The sequence below is a fragment of the Triticum dicoccoides genome, chromosome 5B (genome assembly GCF_002162155.2).
Source record: "Triticum dicoccoides isolate Atlit2015 ecotype Zavitan chromosome 5B, WEW_v2.0, whole genome shotgun sequence".
NCBI lineage: Eukaryota > Viridiplantae > Streptophyta > Magnoliopsida > Poales > Poaceae > Triticum > Triticum dicoccoides.
In genome coordinates, this window is record NC_041389.1 from 604,949,727 (window position 1) to 604,968,085 (window position 18,359).

At 41.9% G+C, this 18,359-nt stretch overlaps 1 protein-coding gene across 1 annotated transcript; it reads right to left on the bottom strand.

Annotated features, from left to right (window-relative positions):
- Positions 1–3,652: 3,652 nt before the first annotated feature.
- On the bottom strand, positions 3,653–8,278 carry LOC119311994 (DNA-directed RNA polymerase III subunit RPC8-like). The gene is made up of 8 exons (XM_037587713.1): positions 7,927–8,278; positions 6,696–6,852; positions 6,476–6,571; positions 5,621–5,708; positions 5,005–5,068; positions 4,353–4,422; positions 4,166–4,255; positions 3,653–4,020 (listed from the first exon to the last, which is right to left on the bottom strand). The coding sequence occupies exons 2-8, from the start codon at positions 6,804–6,806 to the stop codon at positions 3,907–3,909; spliced, it is 633 nt and encodes a 210-aa protein (XP_037443610.1). The 5' UTR covers positions 6,807–6,852; positions 7,927–8,278; the 3' UTR covers positions 3,653–3,906.
- Positions 8,279–18,359: the final 10,081 nt, after the last annotated feature.

Sequence of the window (18,359 nt, forward strand, 5' to 3'; positions counted from 1 at the left end):
GAGGATCTCGGATTCTTGGCCCGGACAGCGGGAGAAGCAAGAGGCAGGTGGTTGGGCGGTCGGGGTCGGGGGTGGAGGCGCTCCGAGTAGTACAAGAGCTGGAAGGAGGCGGGGAGGAGATAGGGGGGATGGACGGAGCAGGCGGGGAGAGGAGGGGAAGGAAATGGGTGATGGAGACGGGTGGATGGTGGGGAAGAAGAAAATGATACGAGGCCTCTGGACTCTGGTTGATTAATAAAATAAGTAAAGTGGCAGCAGCATTACCAGCCGGCAGAACCGGCGGTGGGCCACTGCTGGAGGCCGCCGATATTTTGCCCCGGGGATACAGTAGCGGCAGCGATTTGGGGCGGCGGCTCTGACAGGTCGGGAGTTGTGAATTGGAGGTTTCAGAAGAAAAAATGGAGTTGTGAATTGGAGGTTTTCAGAAGAAAAAAAACGGGAGTAGAGTTTTACTATCAGCTATTATGATGAGCTGTCTTGAACCTCCAAATTTGTGGACCAAGTAAAAATAAATAAAAAATAAAGACATGCCAATGGCATCATATATCTGATTAATATCGAGAAAAACAAATGTGGGTTCAATGGATAGACAACTGGACGTGAGTACAAAATAAAATTGCATTAAAAAGCATACTAGTCTCCTCCTTCTTCGGATTGTACGCCTTCCACATTGAACAAAAGCAAAAAAAAAGTGACACGTGCAAACGCCTGTGCCATGCTAGACTTTAAAGATCATAACTTGCAAAACCTCCATATTAGTCTGGTCATAGTGGGGAGTAACTTAGACTAGTAACATGTATATGTTACTAGTCCATGTTATTACCTTTATAATGGGTAGTAACATATGGATGGTAACATACAAGCCTTTATTAATTGAGACATAGACTCATTCTTTTTCGGGGTGTGTTATGTTGCAGTAACATATTATGTTACCACAAGCATCTCTCCCCTCATTAACTCCATGCCACATAAGCAAATTTTTGTTGGGATGTGTTATGTTATTATCTAAGTTACCCCCACTATGCACCAGTTGACATAGATCCAAGAGCATCTATAATCGGGCCTGGCAAAAATGAGCCCAAAACGCGGGCGGATCATTCAGGCAACATTTTTCACACATTGGAATCGCACTTTTAATTTTTAACTCCTCATTTTTCATACAATGGCATGCAACATTCATTTGATTATATAGGTAGCAAACTAGCAAAAGCACTCGTCATTGGATATATGGATGAACTCCTTGCCGGAGTAGCTGACCTCGTGGTCATTGGCAATCGGGCAAAACGTCGGCACCTCCTTGCCGTCCTCCTCATCCACCAAGAGCTACTCGCACTTCATGTCCGTCTCATGGATGAAGCGGCGATTTGCTGCCATCTCCGCCTCTAGATGGACTTGAGGATGGCCTACTGCTCTGCCGCCTCCTAACGCATGGGCAAGCTCGTACTTATGTTGGTGGGCCTTTCGTGGTATGATTTTGTGTCATCTACTAATCAATTCATACTTATGTGAGAAAATTTTTCACATTGGTGTCTACATGTACTATATTGGCGTTATAATATCACACGTTGGAGCTTCTTTTTCTTAGGTGGTGAGAGAGTGTGCGGGATTGATATGTTTTTATAAGCCGATTGCTCCTGGTTGATTTGAAAAATCTTACCTGATCAAAATCATGAAATAAATCCAAAATTGAATACCTCAATCGAATGAAAAAGCTCCAAAATTAAGCAGCTTAGTGAATTAAAAGAATTGAATAAGAGTGCTCCTAGAGAAAAATTGTTGACCCGACCAAAATGGAAGGGCCCAATTCTAAAATGGAAATCTGAATTGATTGTGAGGTCTTAAAATTAAGGAGCACAGTGTATTTATAGATAGATTGATTGATCGGCACATGCCTGTTTATTTCAGGAATTCTCAGGAGATGAGCTTTATAAAATTGAGGAATGGTGGGTCTCTGTACGATGGAACTACGGAGATACAATCGGAGTTGTTGATCACGGAGCCAAAGGAACCGTATGAAGTGAAAGAGAGACTAAAGCTACGCAAGAAATGGCTGAGATTTGTGAAGCTGTTGAAAAGACATGATAAGAGAGAAGCTGCTGGTGATATCCAACAGCAGGCGTTCACGCCATCGCTTGAATGACATGATCAACTGAAAATACCACCCCGCAGATAGTTGCAGCCTCAACTAGGATGTCTCAAAGTGCCATGTAGCATTTCCCCCTTCGAGTCTGACCATTCTTCTTCTTCGAGTGCTAGTGAAACTGCGATACTAAAAAGTTGCACAAAAAAGCTCCCACAAACAACTTGCTGCTATGGGAAACGTTATGTGCCGGCAGACCGGCCGAAGCTTTGGCCGGTCGCTCGCGTACCGCTGGATCGCCCAGCGATTCTATGGCTAACAGGTCAACAGATTCATTAATTGTTTGCGTTGTTGGATTTCCTCCTCGGCCCACCACATGCCCCTTGGCCCATCACGGCTGCTTTTTTTTTCTTTCTCTCATCCTCCAATGCGTCGTCCGGCGAGCTGCGACCGTGGCGGCCGCATGCTGGAACCAGCGTCCCGGCGTACTGGAACCAGCGTTTTTTTTTTTTGCTAAATCCATTCAAGTCGGAGCTACGACTGCAACGACGAAGACAGCCTTTTGCTGCAATCATCGTCAGTTTTTGTTACAATCGGCGAGGAAATTTGCTACATCCATTCATGACAGAGATGCGACCCGAGAGGGCGGCGAGGATGATTTTTGCTGGACCCATAACCCATAATTGTTTTTTGCTACTATCGGCGAGGTTGTTTTGCTACATGCATTCATGGCGGAAATGCAACCAGGGACGGGGACGACGAGGATTTTTGTTGCACCCGTAATTGTTTTTTGCTACTACCGACGAGTTTTCTTTTTTGCTACATTCGTTCATGGCGGTGACGCAACCTGGGACGGCGGCGACGGCGATTTTTGTTGCACCCATAATTGTTTTTTGCTACTACCGGCGATGTTTTTTGCTACATCCATTCATGGTGGAGATGCGACCAGGGACGGCGGCGACGACGATTTTTGTTGCGCCTGTAATTGTTTTTTGCTACTACCGGAGAGGTTTTTTGCTACATCCATTAATGGCGAAGATTTGACCCGTGACGACAATTTTTGCTACAACCGTCATTGTTTTTTTCTACGACCGGCGAGGTTTTTTGCTACATACATTAAATGGCGTTGGCTGGCTACTATCGTTCGTGCAACCCCGTGCAGCGAGCATCAAGGGTGAGGGTGGCGGCGGCGCATCGGGGATGCTTCAACCAAGTTACTTTCTGAAAGTATTTGGTGATTATTGTTTGTAAACAAGCTAGGAATCTACTCCCAAGAAATTGTTATTGTTTCTTGATGGAATGCTTCGTGAGTGCTTTTTCAGTTGTAGAAATATGCTGGAAAAAATACACCAATTTTGCTTTCATTGTTTTTGTTTTTTGGTTTATGCTACAATGCTACATACAATTTTTTTTACTTTGATTTGTAGGTTTTGTTGTGAAATTTTGCCGACATAGGTGATACTCCCTCCGTAAACTAATATAAGAGCGTTTAGATCACTACTTTAGTTATCTAAACACTCTTATATTAGTTTACAGAGGGAGTACACTCTAAAAACAAGTGCAGACTCCCTGTGTAGATAGCAGTGAGAAGTGTAGCATCATTAGGGTGGCTCCACACACGTAACAACATGCAGAATGCACGACATGGCGCTGATGCACGTGGGACAAGCGACGCGACGTGCGTACATGAGCAAAGAAAGGAACGGCCCGGACAGCTTTTTATCTCACCACTTCAATCCGACGGGATAAAATAGTCAAATCGTATGTGCGCGGTGCGACCGGCCGAAATTTCGGCCGGCGGACCAGCGCCTATCAATGGCCTGCTGCTATTGCTCTTCCTCGCCCTCTTCCTCTCCCTCGCCATCTTCCTCTTCCTCGCCCTCCTCTTCACCTGCCGCCCACCATGCAAGAAGGCCAAGACCATCTCCTTTGATACTTCCCTGTAAAACGGTTTATTTACTCCGATCAATTACTCACAGAAGCCGTCGGCAGATGCATCCAGGTTTGGTGTGCCGCCAGAGCGGCGCACGCCGTGCTGTCACCATATGTCTATATGATAATACATGCACAAGGAAGAAGACATACATTGATCTGCATCGGAGCAAATGGCTTGTCATCCTCCTTTTGCTCAACTGGTATAGGTGGGTACTTTATGCTAGACACCAAGAATCGTATCTGCACAGAGATTGCAACAATCATAAGCCTCTTTGTGGTTAGTGATTATATGAAATAGTAGTTGCTTTGGGTTAAACAAATAAATAGCTTTAGAAACCTCATCATCAATGTCAAGATGAAGCTCATCACCATCTTCAGTCTTCAACGCCCACCTACCGTCCTCCCCCCTGGAAATATATGAACAAGAAATGAGACATATAGAAAATAGAAAAAGAATGTCAGACATAAAATATGTTCCTAGTCAATCATGATTTAGGAAAAAGAAAATAAATCACTTTGTATCTTACTCTAGCTAACAACTATGTCTCTGTAACTAAATAGAAGTGTATATGCTTCCAACTTCCTGCAAACACCATTCCTTTCTTTCCTACACCTCTGTTTTGTTTTAGTTCGTGATGCAATCAGAGTACAGAGAGGGCACCTCTTCATAACAACCTATCTCTGAGTACATACTAAACTGATGTAGAATAAGTAAAATAACTGAAATGTTGACCTAAGAATAAACATTCTAATGCTTAATATAATATGGAGTAGAACACACTTCAATTTGCAAATAATACTAGTGACTGATGCTAGGGAGTATTAGAGTATTGGTCTAGGAGTCCTTATTAGGCTATGTCTCTTTCCTTGTACGGTTGTACCCCAAGTCCTTATTAGACTATGTCCCTTTGGGCTATGCAATAGAGATATGTAGCATCCATAACAACCGATATGCTGCAAATAAAATTATAATCAGAGCAATGTGTTACCTCACTGTGCCAAATTGCATCAAGTGTCCCGGAATGCATATATCGCTGAAAAAATCAAGTGAAACTGAAGAAGGGAAACAGTGTACCAGTTAAAACTCATCATTTTGCATATAAAGCTTCTCAAATGTAACGAATTACAAAGCGATAACATTATGATTGTCACTAGATCCCAGAACAGGATGGGAGCATGGATCATTTAAATCTTGTTGGCATACAAAGTACTAATACTCCAACATAACCAGTTAAATGTACCCCCAAAAAACTGAGTTAAAGGGCGAAGGATCTCTCCCTTAACTGTCCGCTGTTAGTTAGAAGTGAGACCTCTCTGCGAATAAACGCAGATAACACCCCGGCAGAGTCCTCGTGAGGATTCGAACACGGGTGGGCAGGTTGAACAACCTGAACTCCTGCCATGGAGCTAACCCAATTTTTCATCTTTTGCTTAGACATTAGAATGGATAAATCATGATGAAATTATGAAAAGTTTCCCTACAGTGCAAGATGTTACGAAAATTAAAGACACAATTACTAGATATAGGCAGATGAATTCAAGCAAGGGGTTACAACTAGCAAACCAATTAGCAAACAATAAGTCAAAAGAAAATAGCTAGGTTACCTTGTAAACCCTTCTCATCATATCCACTGATCTTCCCAACAAGAACCTCCCCAATAAAGGGCCTGAACATCAATAACCGAAAGGAAACCTGTCCAAGATGGGGAAAATGTAGGAAATCTAAGCATGATTGGTAAAATGTATAAAACCTCAACGAGGACACACATTTTGTACTAACAGCAATATCAGAAGAAAGGGCATCCATGATACAAGTTTGACATACTATTCATAGTGAGTCATTCGCAGCAAGTAGCACAACGGCTAGAAAAAATAACTAGATTACCCACTTGAGGCAATTGGATATTGACACCAAAATAGTAAATTAAATAAGTACAAGTTGAGTGGAACTACTGCTATTCAAAACTTTAGTTGTTTAAAACTGCTATTAAACAGTTTATAGTGTCTAAGAAACAAACTAACTAAGTGGCAAACTTATCGTATCAATCCGAAAAGTTCCAGTTCTATGTAAGCACAGCAATCAAATGTAAGGCACTGCTAAGAAGGCTCCAGGGTAATTACATGAACACCAGTGAGAAACTGCACAGGAAAGAACTAAAAAAAAAGGGCAACCTGGTGCATGTAGCTCCCGCTTGCGCAGGGTCCAGGGAAGGGTCCGACCACTTTGGGTCTATAGTACGCAGTCTACAGGAAAGAACTAACATACTGGAAATTCAGGTAGCCAACTCAATTGCACAGACTGAAGGGCATTGAAAAAAAATGTAGTGACCCTTTTAGGCATTGACTTGTTCAGAGCTTACAGAGCATATAGTACTAAAGAACATACAGAATTAATTAGTAGTAACATCTCACATTCCTTGGCAAACATAAATGGATGGCAAAAATGATAGCATAAATTACTTTATACGTCGAGCAGCCCTCTCCTGGAAAGATGAATCCACCTTCGACGGAAAGGATGTCATAGACGGACACGCAGAGCCCGAGATTTGCAATCACCTGCAGTGCAATTCCAAACACAGATTGAGAAATACATTTAAGAATCATTGGGTGTAAAAGAATTCCGGTGCTGTGAACAAAATCTTGGCATGTACTGATGATTATGTGACCAAGTTCACACTACCTTATCCAGCAAGAGCCTCTCAAGCTCGGCCTTGATGGCGTCGACAAGAGGGCGATTCAGCAAGTGCGGAGGCATCGGCAGGTTGTGCTCAATCTGGCTCAAAACGAACATCCTTCACGTCCAGTAGTGGAGCGAAATGTATAACAATATGATGTACCTAACAAGACATAAATGCATAATTCAAAATTGAGAGGCACAAGCCTTGGATATTTGAAATAGATATAATCTCCAAAGCTGAGAGCCATGTATCCACAATACTTTCCAAGTAGAACAGGTAAATAACCAAGTAAATTGTCATACAGATAAACCGAACTGACTGAATAGATGAGTACATCGACTAATTGCCTATTTTTACTGAATTTCCGAACTGATTAAGAGACTACTAGGAGAATTGAAGCTTTCCCCAAAAGTAGATGCATATTCCCTTATGTTCTGCGCATTTGTTCTCTTTTCTAAAAATGTTTGTCCACTCTTCTCTGATGGTTTATCTGAAGTTAGTTTCAATGAAATGAAATCACTTAAACTATTTCTGTGATATCTGGTCAGAAAGAAACAATTTGGGGCAGGCCAGATAGCACTTCGTACTTGTGTAATATTTTGAATCATAAACTCTACAAACACACACACACAACTATAACTAGTCCTCTACTGTATAGTATACACTCTCTACTCTCTAGTGACTCAACTTGGTGACAGCCCTGGCTGAGCCGAAGTTCATAAACTAGTCATTTCCCAGGTCAGTTAGCAGTATGGGACTGAAAATTTCCAGTGCAGTTCATCTTATCCAAGTCGTCGGCGCCTCCCCCCGCTCCGCCGCTCATGGACGGCACTGTAGGAACGGCCTGTGGTGGAGTGGATTGAAGCAAACCACGGGCCAAATTTTTTTTTGTCAACATTGAAAAACTTTGGCACTTATGACACCCCAAAAATACCCCATGCAAAAAAGGTATACGAAATAAAGCCCAGTTGCTCAATAAATCTAGAATGTAACCTTGATGCTTAACAATCTAACAAAAGAGATAAAACATGACAAAACCACAAATCATCTATAGTGACAATCAGACAATGCATACACCAATTTCTATTTCTGCAAAATGAATCAATTCGAGTTCCATCAACACACTACACATACTCACATGAACACTCCACTCCGTTTCAATTTCAGTCCAACATTTAAATCATTCACTGTGACAATCAGAGAATTCATACACCAATTGAAAGACCAAATTACCAGCGGGAGTAAGGGCGCCGCGGCGGCAGTAGTCAGCGGCAGGCCACACACAGCCGGCGGCGGCAGAAGCACGGCCCCGGGGCGCAGCGGAAGAGTCCGTCGCCGCCTCGTCGGCTGCTCTTCTCGTCGCCGCCGCGGGGGAAGGCCGGCTGGCCGGGGCCAGCAGGGGCGCACGGACCAAACGCAGAAGCAGTGCAGCACGGCCACCGGGCGGGGGAAGGCCGGAAACGGGGGACGGCGCCGGCGGCGAACAGCAGAGCACCGGGCGGCGGCGTGCGTGCAGCCTGCGGGCGTTAGGTTTTTTGTTTTTTGGGCGGAAGCGTGCGTTAGGGAGGCCCCCTACTCCGCGCATGTGTCCCGCAAACACGCACCCCGCAGCCTCGCGGCGCTCCCGTGGGCCGGGCCATATATCCCGGAGTACAATGCGATATACTCCTTCAGTTCCTAAATATTTGTCTTTCTAAAAATTTCAAATAGACTACCACATACGAACCTATATAAACATATTTTAAAGTGTAGATTCACTCATTTTGCTTCGTATGCAGTCACTTATTGAAATCTCTAGAAAGACAAATATTTAGAAACGGAGGGAGTATTTTTTTGTTCAATTTTATCAGTATTTTCAGCCGTATTTTTTATGTTCAGTCGATCCTCTTAAAATAATTGAATGTATTAAATCTCTCAATAAAATTGAAGGTTTTAAAATTTTCTTAGAACTAGAAAAACTATTAATGAAATTAAAGAATGTTCCACGAATTCAAAAAATGTTCATGAATTTCAAAGATGTTTTTTCAATTTCATAAAATGTCAGTGGATTCAAAATATGTTCGTGAATACAAAAATATTTGCCAATTGAGAAACATAAGATCAAAAAATCATGAATTAGAAAATATTCATGTATTAAAAAATGTTCATGAATATTGAAAATGTTAGCAAATTTCCAAAAAGTTTCTGAATTTTAGAACATGTTTGCAGATTCAAAAAGTTGTCCGGTAATTTGAAAATATTCATGAATTGACAAAGTTATGTGATTTGAAAAATGTTCCTGGTTTCCAAAAAATGTCAGAAATTTCAAAAACACTTATGGATTTCGAAAATATTAATAAAATTACAAAATAAAATAAAAGAATGAAAGAAAAAAACAACAAAAAACACCGAGAAAAAGCAAATTCCGATACTGGGAAGGTTTGAAGACTTCCCAAAACCAGTGGTAAAAAGAACAGAAATTCCCAGAAATGGGCCGGCTCATATAGGCATGTACGCACTGAGCGGCTTCTTTGGTCCACACTTACGGGCGAGAGCTATGTTTCGCATTAAGCAATATGGAAGGACCTCTCGCTGAAATATGCCCACCGTTTGCCATAGTACTGGGTTAGGCCCATTAGATAGATCCCTCATGTTATCTTTTGCTGGTTCTTTGCTTCGGGTTTTTTTATGTTTTTTTTCTATTTTTTGTTTCCTTTTTTTCTTCCATTTTTTTAATTCTACAATGGTTTTCTACAGTATTTATTTTTTCGATATAGTATGATTTTCTTTGTTTCTTTAATTTGTTGTCTTCGTTCTACTTCAGTTTTCTTTTTTTAAAGTTATTTTCTCTTTTTTCGGTTTTACTTGGGTTTCTTCGATTCTGTATTTTCTTTTATTTTTGGTTTCATCAATTTTCTTTTTTACGTAGGTTCTCTCAGAACACAATATACATTTTAGTGTTCTTCATATGCAATATTTTTCTGATACACATTGAATATTTTTAAATACATGATATATACTTTTCTGAAATATATTTTTCTGAACACTTTTTTGAATACACAGTCAAGATTCTCAAATACACATGTAACATTTTTCAAATGCTTGATCAACATTTTTTTAATATTTTCTCAGGATTTTTTAAAGCTTGGTTAATATTTTTATATACACAACCAAAAAATATCATCATTTTTTAATACATGGTCAAGATTTTTTTCAATACACACATAACAATTTTTAAATGCTTGATTAATATTTTCTAATACAAGATTAACATTTTAAATACATGGTCACCATTTTTTCTATATACACATTAAACTTTTTCAAATGCTTGATTGACGTTTTTCAAATACAATTTTTTTTCTGATACATGGACAATATTTTTTATACACATTTAACATTTTCAAAATGCTTGGTTAATTTAAAAAAAATACTTGATCTACATTTTTCAAATACTTGATTAATAGTTTCATATCTATAATAAGAATATTTTAACATTTTTTAGTACATGGTCAACATATTTTCTATACACATTTAACGTTTTTCAAATGCATGATTAACATTTTCAAAACATATTGTAAAGTATATTTTTGTAATATATGTATATTTCGAATATTTCAAAGTGTAAACAAAAGGAAAAAAGAACGAAAAATAAAAATGTGAAAAAAAACGAGGCAGTGTCCTCTGCCCACTAGGTCGGCCCTTATGCTCATGTAGGAAGCTTGACTCGTTGAACCCAAGACATAGGTGTGGCCACTCTGGGGCGCCCCTATGTCTAGCTTATAGCCAGACAATTTTTTTGGGGTAAAACCACACTTTATTGATCATAGGCCACAGTTTGTGAAATACAATTTGCATGGGGTGAACAAGCCAAAGATGGCGCCCCTGTTGTAAAGAAAGTGAAGATCTAGTTATATTATGAGCATTGCCGTTCGATGAACGACCCTCGAAGGTAAATTTACAATTGAAAACAGAGGCTCGATGGTTGCTCTGAGAAATAATCGCGTCGTGCTTTCCTTTGTGGTTATTGTTGATGTCATTGATCACCTGTTTTGAGTCTGAAGCTATGATGAAATCATGAATATGCAAATCTTCAGCCAACGATAGTGTTTCCCGGCACGCAATTGCTTCCAGCATCGCCACATCATAAAATCTCGGGATTACCAAAGCTGAGCTGCCCAGGCAGTTACCATTATCATCGCTACATATTGCTGCCGCCGCTCCTCCCCTGTTGTGACGTGCGACTCCAGCATCAACGTGAATCTTCACGAAGCCTGCTGGTGGCGCCCTAGGCCGAGCAATTGATGCAACATTTATATTTGCTGCTCCTCCCGTGTTACCCTTTGGCTTGCTGTCTCCAACAATCTCTAGCTCCCCTATGAATCTCTCAACAATGCCGTGAGTGGCTTGTGGGCTTTGGAAATTTCCTTCATGAATTGTTGTCGTCGTGCCCACCATACTGCCCATAATGTCACTGATAGTTTTACAAAAGCAGCATGCGATAACACTTCCATCAACATGAAGAACCAGTGCTTGGCGCTCGGCTCCGTTGAAATGCTCAGTTGTTCGGGTAGTTCAGCGTCGGCTAGGGCCCAAACGCATTTGGTTGTAGTGCATTCCGACAGCAAGTGCCGCCAAGAGTCCGGCGCACCATACAAACCACACGAACTTGTCGTTGACATGTTTCTATGTGATCTGACATCCTCGGTGGGCAGAGATTTCCTCGCGAGTCTCCACCAAAACATATATACTTTGCCTAGCACTTTAATCTTCCATAATGATCTCATCCGCTGCCCTCTGATTCCATACTCGAAGAGCCAGCTATTTCCTTGAGCCTGTTGGGGAACATAGCAGAAATTCAAAATTTTCCTACGTGTCACCAAGATCTATCTATGGAGAAACCAGCAACAAGGGGAAGGAGAGTGCATCTACATATCCTTGTAGATCGCTAAGCGGAAGCGTTCAAGAGAACGGGGCTGAAGGAGTCGTACTCGTCGTGATCCAAATCACCGGAGATCCTAGTGCTGAACGGACGGCACCTCCGTGTTCAACACACATGCAGCCCGGTGACGTCTCCCATGCCTTGATCCAGCAAGGAGAGAGGGAGAGGTTGAGGAAGACTCCGTCCAGCAGCAGCACAACGGCGTGGTGGTGGTGGAGGAGCGTGGCAATCCTGCAGGGCTTCGCCAAGCACCGCGGGAGAGGAGGAGTACTTGGGAGAGGGGGAGGGCTGCGCCAGAACTTGGGGTGCGGCTGCCCTCCCACCCCTCCACTATTTATAGGTGGGGGGAGAGGGGTCCGCCCCCCTAGATCTCAACTAGGGTTGGGGGCGGCGGCCAAGGGGGGAGGAGTGCATCCCAAGTCAAGTGGAGGCCCTCCCCCTTAGGGTTTCCCCTCTCCCATGCGCATGGGCCTTGGGGGGGGCTAGTGCCCCTAACCCATTAAGGCTAGGGCGCCCCCTATAGCCCATGCTGCTGTATTGGACGTGGTGGAAAAATTTCTGGACCTCTGGAATCCTCCGGAACCTTCTGGAAGCTTCCCGGTACAATACCGGAAAAACCCAAACTTTTCCCCAAACCTGAACAACAACTTTCCATATATAAATCTTTACCTCCGGACCATTTCGGAACTCCTCGTGACATCCGGGATCTCATCCGGGACTCCGAACAACATTCGGTAACCACATACAAACTTCCTTTATAACCCTAGCGTCATCGAACCTTAAGTGTGTAGACCCTACGGGTTCGGGAACCATGCAGACATGACCTAGACGTTCTCCGCCAATAACCAACAGCGGGATCTGGATACCCATGTTGGCTCCCACATGTTCCACGATGATCTCATCGGATGAACCACGATGTCAAGGACTCAATCAATCCCGTATACAATTCCCTTTGTCTAGCGGTATTGTACTTGCCCGAGATTCGATCGTCGGTATGCCGATACCTTGTTCAATCTCATTACCGGCAAGTCTCTTTACTCGTTTCGTAACACATCATCCCGTGATCAACCCCTTGGTCACATAGTGCACATTATGATGATGTCCTACCGAGTGGGCCCAGAGATACCTCTCCGTTACACGGAGTGACCAATCCTAGTCTCGGTTCGTGCCAACCCAACAGACACTTTCGGAGATACCTGTAGTGCACCTTTATAGCCACCCAGTTACGTTGTGACGTTTGGTACACCCAAAGCATTCCTACGATATCCGGGAGTTGCACAATCTCATGGTCTAAGGAAATGATACTTGACATTAGAAAAGCTTTAACATATGAACTACACGATCTTTGTGCTAGGCTTAGGATTGGGTCTTGTCCATCACATCGTTCTCCTAATGATGTGATCCCGTTATCAATGACATCCAATGTCCATGGTCAGGAAACCGTGGCCATCTATTGATCAACGAGCTAGTCAATTAGAGGCTTACTAGGGACATGGTGTTGTCTATGTATCCACACATGTATCTGAGTTTCCTATCAATACAATTATAGCATGGATAATAAATGATTATCATGAACAAGGAATTATAATAATAATAACTAATTTATTATTGCCTCTAGGGTATATTTCCAATAGTCTCCCACTTGCACTAGAGTCAATAATCTAGTTCACATCGCCATGTGATTAACACTGACAGGTCACGTCGTCATGTGACCAACATCCAAAGAGTTTACTAGTGTCACTAAACTAGTTCACATCACCATGTGATTAAGACTCAATGAGTTCTGGGGTTTGATCATGTTTTGCTTGTGAGAGAGGTTTTAGTCAACGGGTCTGCAAAATTCAGATCCGTATGTACTTCACAATTCTCTATGTCATATTGTAAATGCTGCTTCCACGCTCCACTTGGAGCTATTCCAAATGGTTGCTCCACTATACGTATCCGGTTTGCTACTCAGAGTCATTCGGATAGGTGTTAAAGCTTGCATCGACGTAACCTTTACGCCGAACTCTTTATCACCTCCATAATCGAGAAACATGTCCTTATTTACTCCAAGGACAATTTTGACCGCTGTCCAATGATCCATTCCTGGATCATTCTTGTACCCCTTGACTAACTCATGGCAAGGCACACTTCCAGTGCGGTACACAGCATAGCATACTATAGAGCCTATGTCTGAAGCATAGGGGACGACATTCGTCCTTTCTCTCTCTTCTGCCGTGGTCGAGCTTTAACTCTTAACTTCATACCTTACAACTCAGGCAAGAACTCCTTCTTTGACTGATCCATCTTGAACACCTTCAAGATCATGTCAAGGTATGTGCTCATTTGAAAGTACCATTTAGCGTTTTTTGATCTATCCTCATAGATCTTGATGCTCAATGTTCAAGTAGCTTAATCCAGGTTTTCCATTGAAAACACTTTTCAAATAACCCTATATGCATTCCAGAAATTCTACATCATTTCTGATCAACAATATGTCAACAACATATACTCATCAGAAATTCTACAGTGCTCCCACTCACTTCTTTGGAAATACAAGTTTCTCATAAACTTTGTATATACCCAAAATCTTTGATCATCTTATCAAAGTCCATATTCCAACTCCGAGATGCTTACTCTAGTCCATGGAAGGATCGCTGGAGCTAGCATACCTTTTAGCATCCTTAGGATCGACAAAACCTTTCTGATTGTATCACATACAACGTTTCCTTACAAAAACTGGTAAGGAAACTCGTTTTGACATCCATCTACCAGATTTCATAAATGCAGCTAATGCTAACATGATTCCGACGGACTTAAGCATCGCTACGGATGAGAAAATCTCATCGTAGTCAACTCCTTGAACTTGTGAAAAACTCTTCGCCACAAGTCGAGCTTCATAGACGGTGACATTACCGTCCATGTCTGTCTTCTTCTTAAAGATCCATTTATCTCAATGGCTTGCCGATCATCGGGCAAGTCCACCAAAGTCCATGCTTTGTTCTGATACATGGATCCTATCTCGGATTTCATGGTTTCTAACCATTTGTCGGAATTTGGGCCCACCATCGCTTCTCCATAGCTCATAGATTCATTGTTGTCTAGCAACATGACCTTCAAGACAGGACTACTGTACCACTCTGAAGTAGTAAGCATCCTTGTCACCCTACGAGGTACGGTAGTGACTTGATCCGAAAATTCATGATCACTATCATAAGCTTCTACTTCAATTGGTGTAGGCGCCATAGGAACAACTTCCTGTGCCCTGCTACACACTTGTTGAAGTGACGGTTCAATAACCTCATCAAGTCTCCACCATCCTCCCACTCAATTCTCGAGACAAACCTTTCCTCGAGAAAGGACCCGATTCAAGAAACAATCCCTATTGCTTTCGGATCTGAATTAGGAGGTATACCCAACTGTTTTGGGTGTCCTATGAAGATGCATTTTATCCGCTTTGGGTTCGAGCTTATCAACCTGAAACTTTTCACATAAGCGTCGCAGCCCCAAACTTTTAAGAAACGACAACTTAGGTTTCTCCAAACCATAGTTCAAACGGTGTCGTCTCAACGGAATTACGTGGTGCCCTATAAAGTGAGTGCGGTTGTCTCTAATGCCTAACCCATGAATGATAGTGGTAATTTGATAAGAGACATCATGGTACGCACCATATCCAATAGGGTGCAACTATGATGTTCGAACACACCATCACACTATGGTGTTCTTGGCGGTATTAATTGTGAAACAATTTCCACAATGTCTTAATTGTGTGCCAAAGCTCGTAACTCAGATACTCATCTCTATGATCATATCATAGACATTTTATCCTCTTGTCACAATGATCTTCAACTTCACTCTGAAATTACTTGAACCATTCAATAATTCAGACTTGTGTTTCATCAAGTAAATATACTCAACATCTACTCGAATCATCTGTGAAGTAAGAACATAACAATATTCACTGCATGCCTCAGCACTCATTGGACTGCACACATCAAAATGTGTTACTTGCAACAAGTTGCTATCTTGTTCCATCTTACTGAAAACGAGGCTTTTCAGTCATCTTGCCCATGTGGTATGATTTGCAAATCTCAAGTGATTCAAAATCAAGTGAGTCCAAACGATCCATCTGCATGGAGTTTCTTCATGCGTATACACCAATAGACATGGTTCGCATGTCTCAAACTTTTCAAAAACGAGTGAGTCCAAAGATCCATCAACATGGAGCTTCTTCATGCGTTTTATACCAATATGACTTACATGGAAGTGCCACAAGTAAGTGGTACTATCATTACTATCTTATATCTTTTGGCATGAAAATGTGTATCACTACGATCGAGATTCAATAAACCATTCCTTTAGGTGCAAGACCATTGAAGGTATTATTCAAATAAATAGAGTAACCATTATTCTCCTTAAATGAATAACCGTATTGCGATAGACATAATCCAATCATGTCTATGCTCAACGCAAACACCAAATGACAATTATTCAGGTGTAATACTAATCTTGATGGTAGAGGGAGCGTGCGATGTTTGATCACATCAAACTTGGAAACACTTCCAACACATATCGTCGGCTCACCTTTAGCTAGTCTCCGTTTATTCCATAGCTTTTATTTCGAGTTACTAACACTTAGCAACCGAACCGGTATCTAATACCCTGGTGCTACTAGGAGTACTAGTAAAGTACACATTAACATAATGTATATCCAATATACTTCTATCGACCTTGCCAGCCTTCTTATCTACCAAGTATCTAGGGTAATTCTGCTCCAGTGGCTGTTCCCCTTATTACAGAAGCACTTAGTCTCGGGTTTGGGTTCAACCTTGGGTTTCTTCACTGGAGCAGCAACTGATTTGCCGTTTCATGAAGTGCCCCTTCTTGCCCTTGCCCTTCTTGAAACTAGTGGTTTCACTAACCATCAACAATTGATGCTCCTTCTTGATTTCTACTTTCGCGGTGTCAAACATCATGAATATCTCAAGGATCATCATATCTATCCATGATTTGTTATAGTTCATCACGATGCTCTAGCAGCTTGGTGGCAATGACTTTGGAGAAACATCACTATCTCATCTGGAAGATCAACTCCCACTCGATTCAAGTGATTGTTGCACTCAGACAATCTGAGCACAAGCTCAACGATTGAGCTTTTATCCCTTAGTTTGCTGGCTAAGAAAATCGTCGGAGGTCTTATACCTCTTGACATGGGCACGAGCCTGAAATCCCAATTTCAGCCCTCGAAACATCTCATATGTTCTGCGATGTTTTGAAAACGTCTTTGGTGCCTCAACTCTAAACCGTTTAACTGAACTATCACGTAGTTATCAAAACGTGTATGTCCGATGTTTGCAACATCCACAGACGACGTTTTGGGGTTCTGCACACTGAGCGGTGCATTAAGGACATAAGCTTTCTATTGATCGCATAATCGCTACTGTCAACTTTCAACTATATTTTCTCTAGGAACATATCTAAAACAGTAGAACTAACGCGCGAGGTATGACATAATTTGCAAAAATCTTTTGACTATGTTCAGGATAATTAAGTTCATCTTATGAACTCCCACTCAAATAGACATCCCTCTAGTCATCCAAGTGATTACATGATCCGAGTCAACTAGGCCGTGTCCGATCATCACGTGAGACGGACTAGTCATCATCGGTGAACATCTTCATGTTGATCGTATCCACCATACGACTCATGCTCGACCTTTCGGTCTCTTGTGTTCTGAGGCCATGTCTGTACATGCTAGGCTCGTCAAGTTAACCTAAGTGTTTCGCGTGTGTAAATCTGGCTTACACCCGTTGTATGTGAACGTAAGAATCTATCACACCCGATCATCACGTGGTGCTTCGAAACGATGAACTTTCGCAATGGTGCACAGTTAGGGGAACACTTTCTTGAAATTTTAATGAGGGATCATCTTATTTACTACCGCTATTCTAAGCAAATAAGATGCATAAACATGATAAACATCACATGCAATCAAATAGTGACATGATATGGCCAATATCATTTTGCTCCTTTTGATCTCCATCTTCGGGGCTCCATGATCATCATCGTCACCGGCATGACACCATGATCTCCATCATCATGATCTCCATCATCGTGTCTTCATGAAGTTGTCTCGCGAACTATTACTTCTACTACTACGACTACCGGTTAGCAATAAAGTAAAGTAATTACATGGCGTTGTTTGATGACACGCAGGTCATACAATTAAATTAAGACACTCATATGGCTCCTGCCGGTTGTCATACTCATCGACATGCAAGTCGTGATTCCTATTACAAGAACATGATCAATCTCATACATCACATATCATTCATCACATTCTTCTTGGCGATATTACATCACATAGCATACCCTGCAAAAACAAGTTAGACGTCCTCTAATTGTTGTTTTCATGTTTTACGTGGCTGCTATGGGTTTCTAGCAAGAACGTTTCTTACCTACGCAAAACCACAACGTGATATGCCAATTGCTATTTACCCTTCATAAGGACCCTTTTCATCGAATCCATTCCGACTAAAGTGGGAGAGACTGGCACCCGCTAGCCACCTTATGCACCAAATGCATGTCAGTCGGTGGAACCTATCTCACGTAAGTGTACGTGTAAGGTCGGTCCGGTCCGCTTCATCCCACAATACCGTCGAAACAAGATTGGACTAGTAACGGTAAGCATATTGAACAAAATCAACACCCACAACTACTTTGTGTTCTACTCGTGCAAAGAATCTACGCAATAGACCTAGCTCAT

Coding starts and splice junctions, on each gene's coding strand:
- LOC119311994 (XM_037587713.1), bottom strand. CDS start 6,806: ATGTTCGTTTTGAGCCAGATTGAGCACAACCTGCCGATGCCTCCGCAC. Junction 5,709..6,475: donor AGGGCTGCTCGACGTATAAA/GTAATTTATGCT, acceptor CATCTTGGACAG/GTTTCCTTTCGGTTATTGAT. Junction 4,021..4,165: donor TTGCTCCGATGCAGATCAAT/GTATGTCTTCTT, acceptor ACCGTTTTACAG/GGAAGTATCAAAGGAGATGG.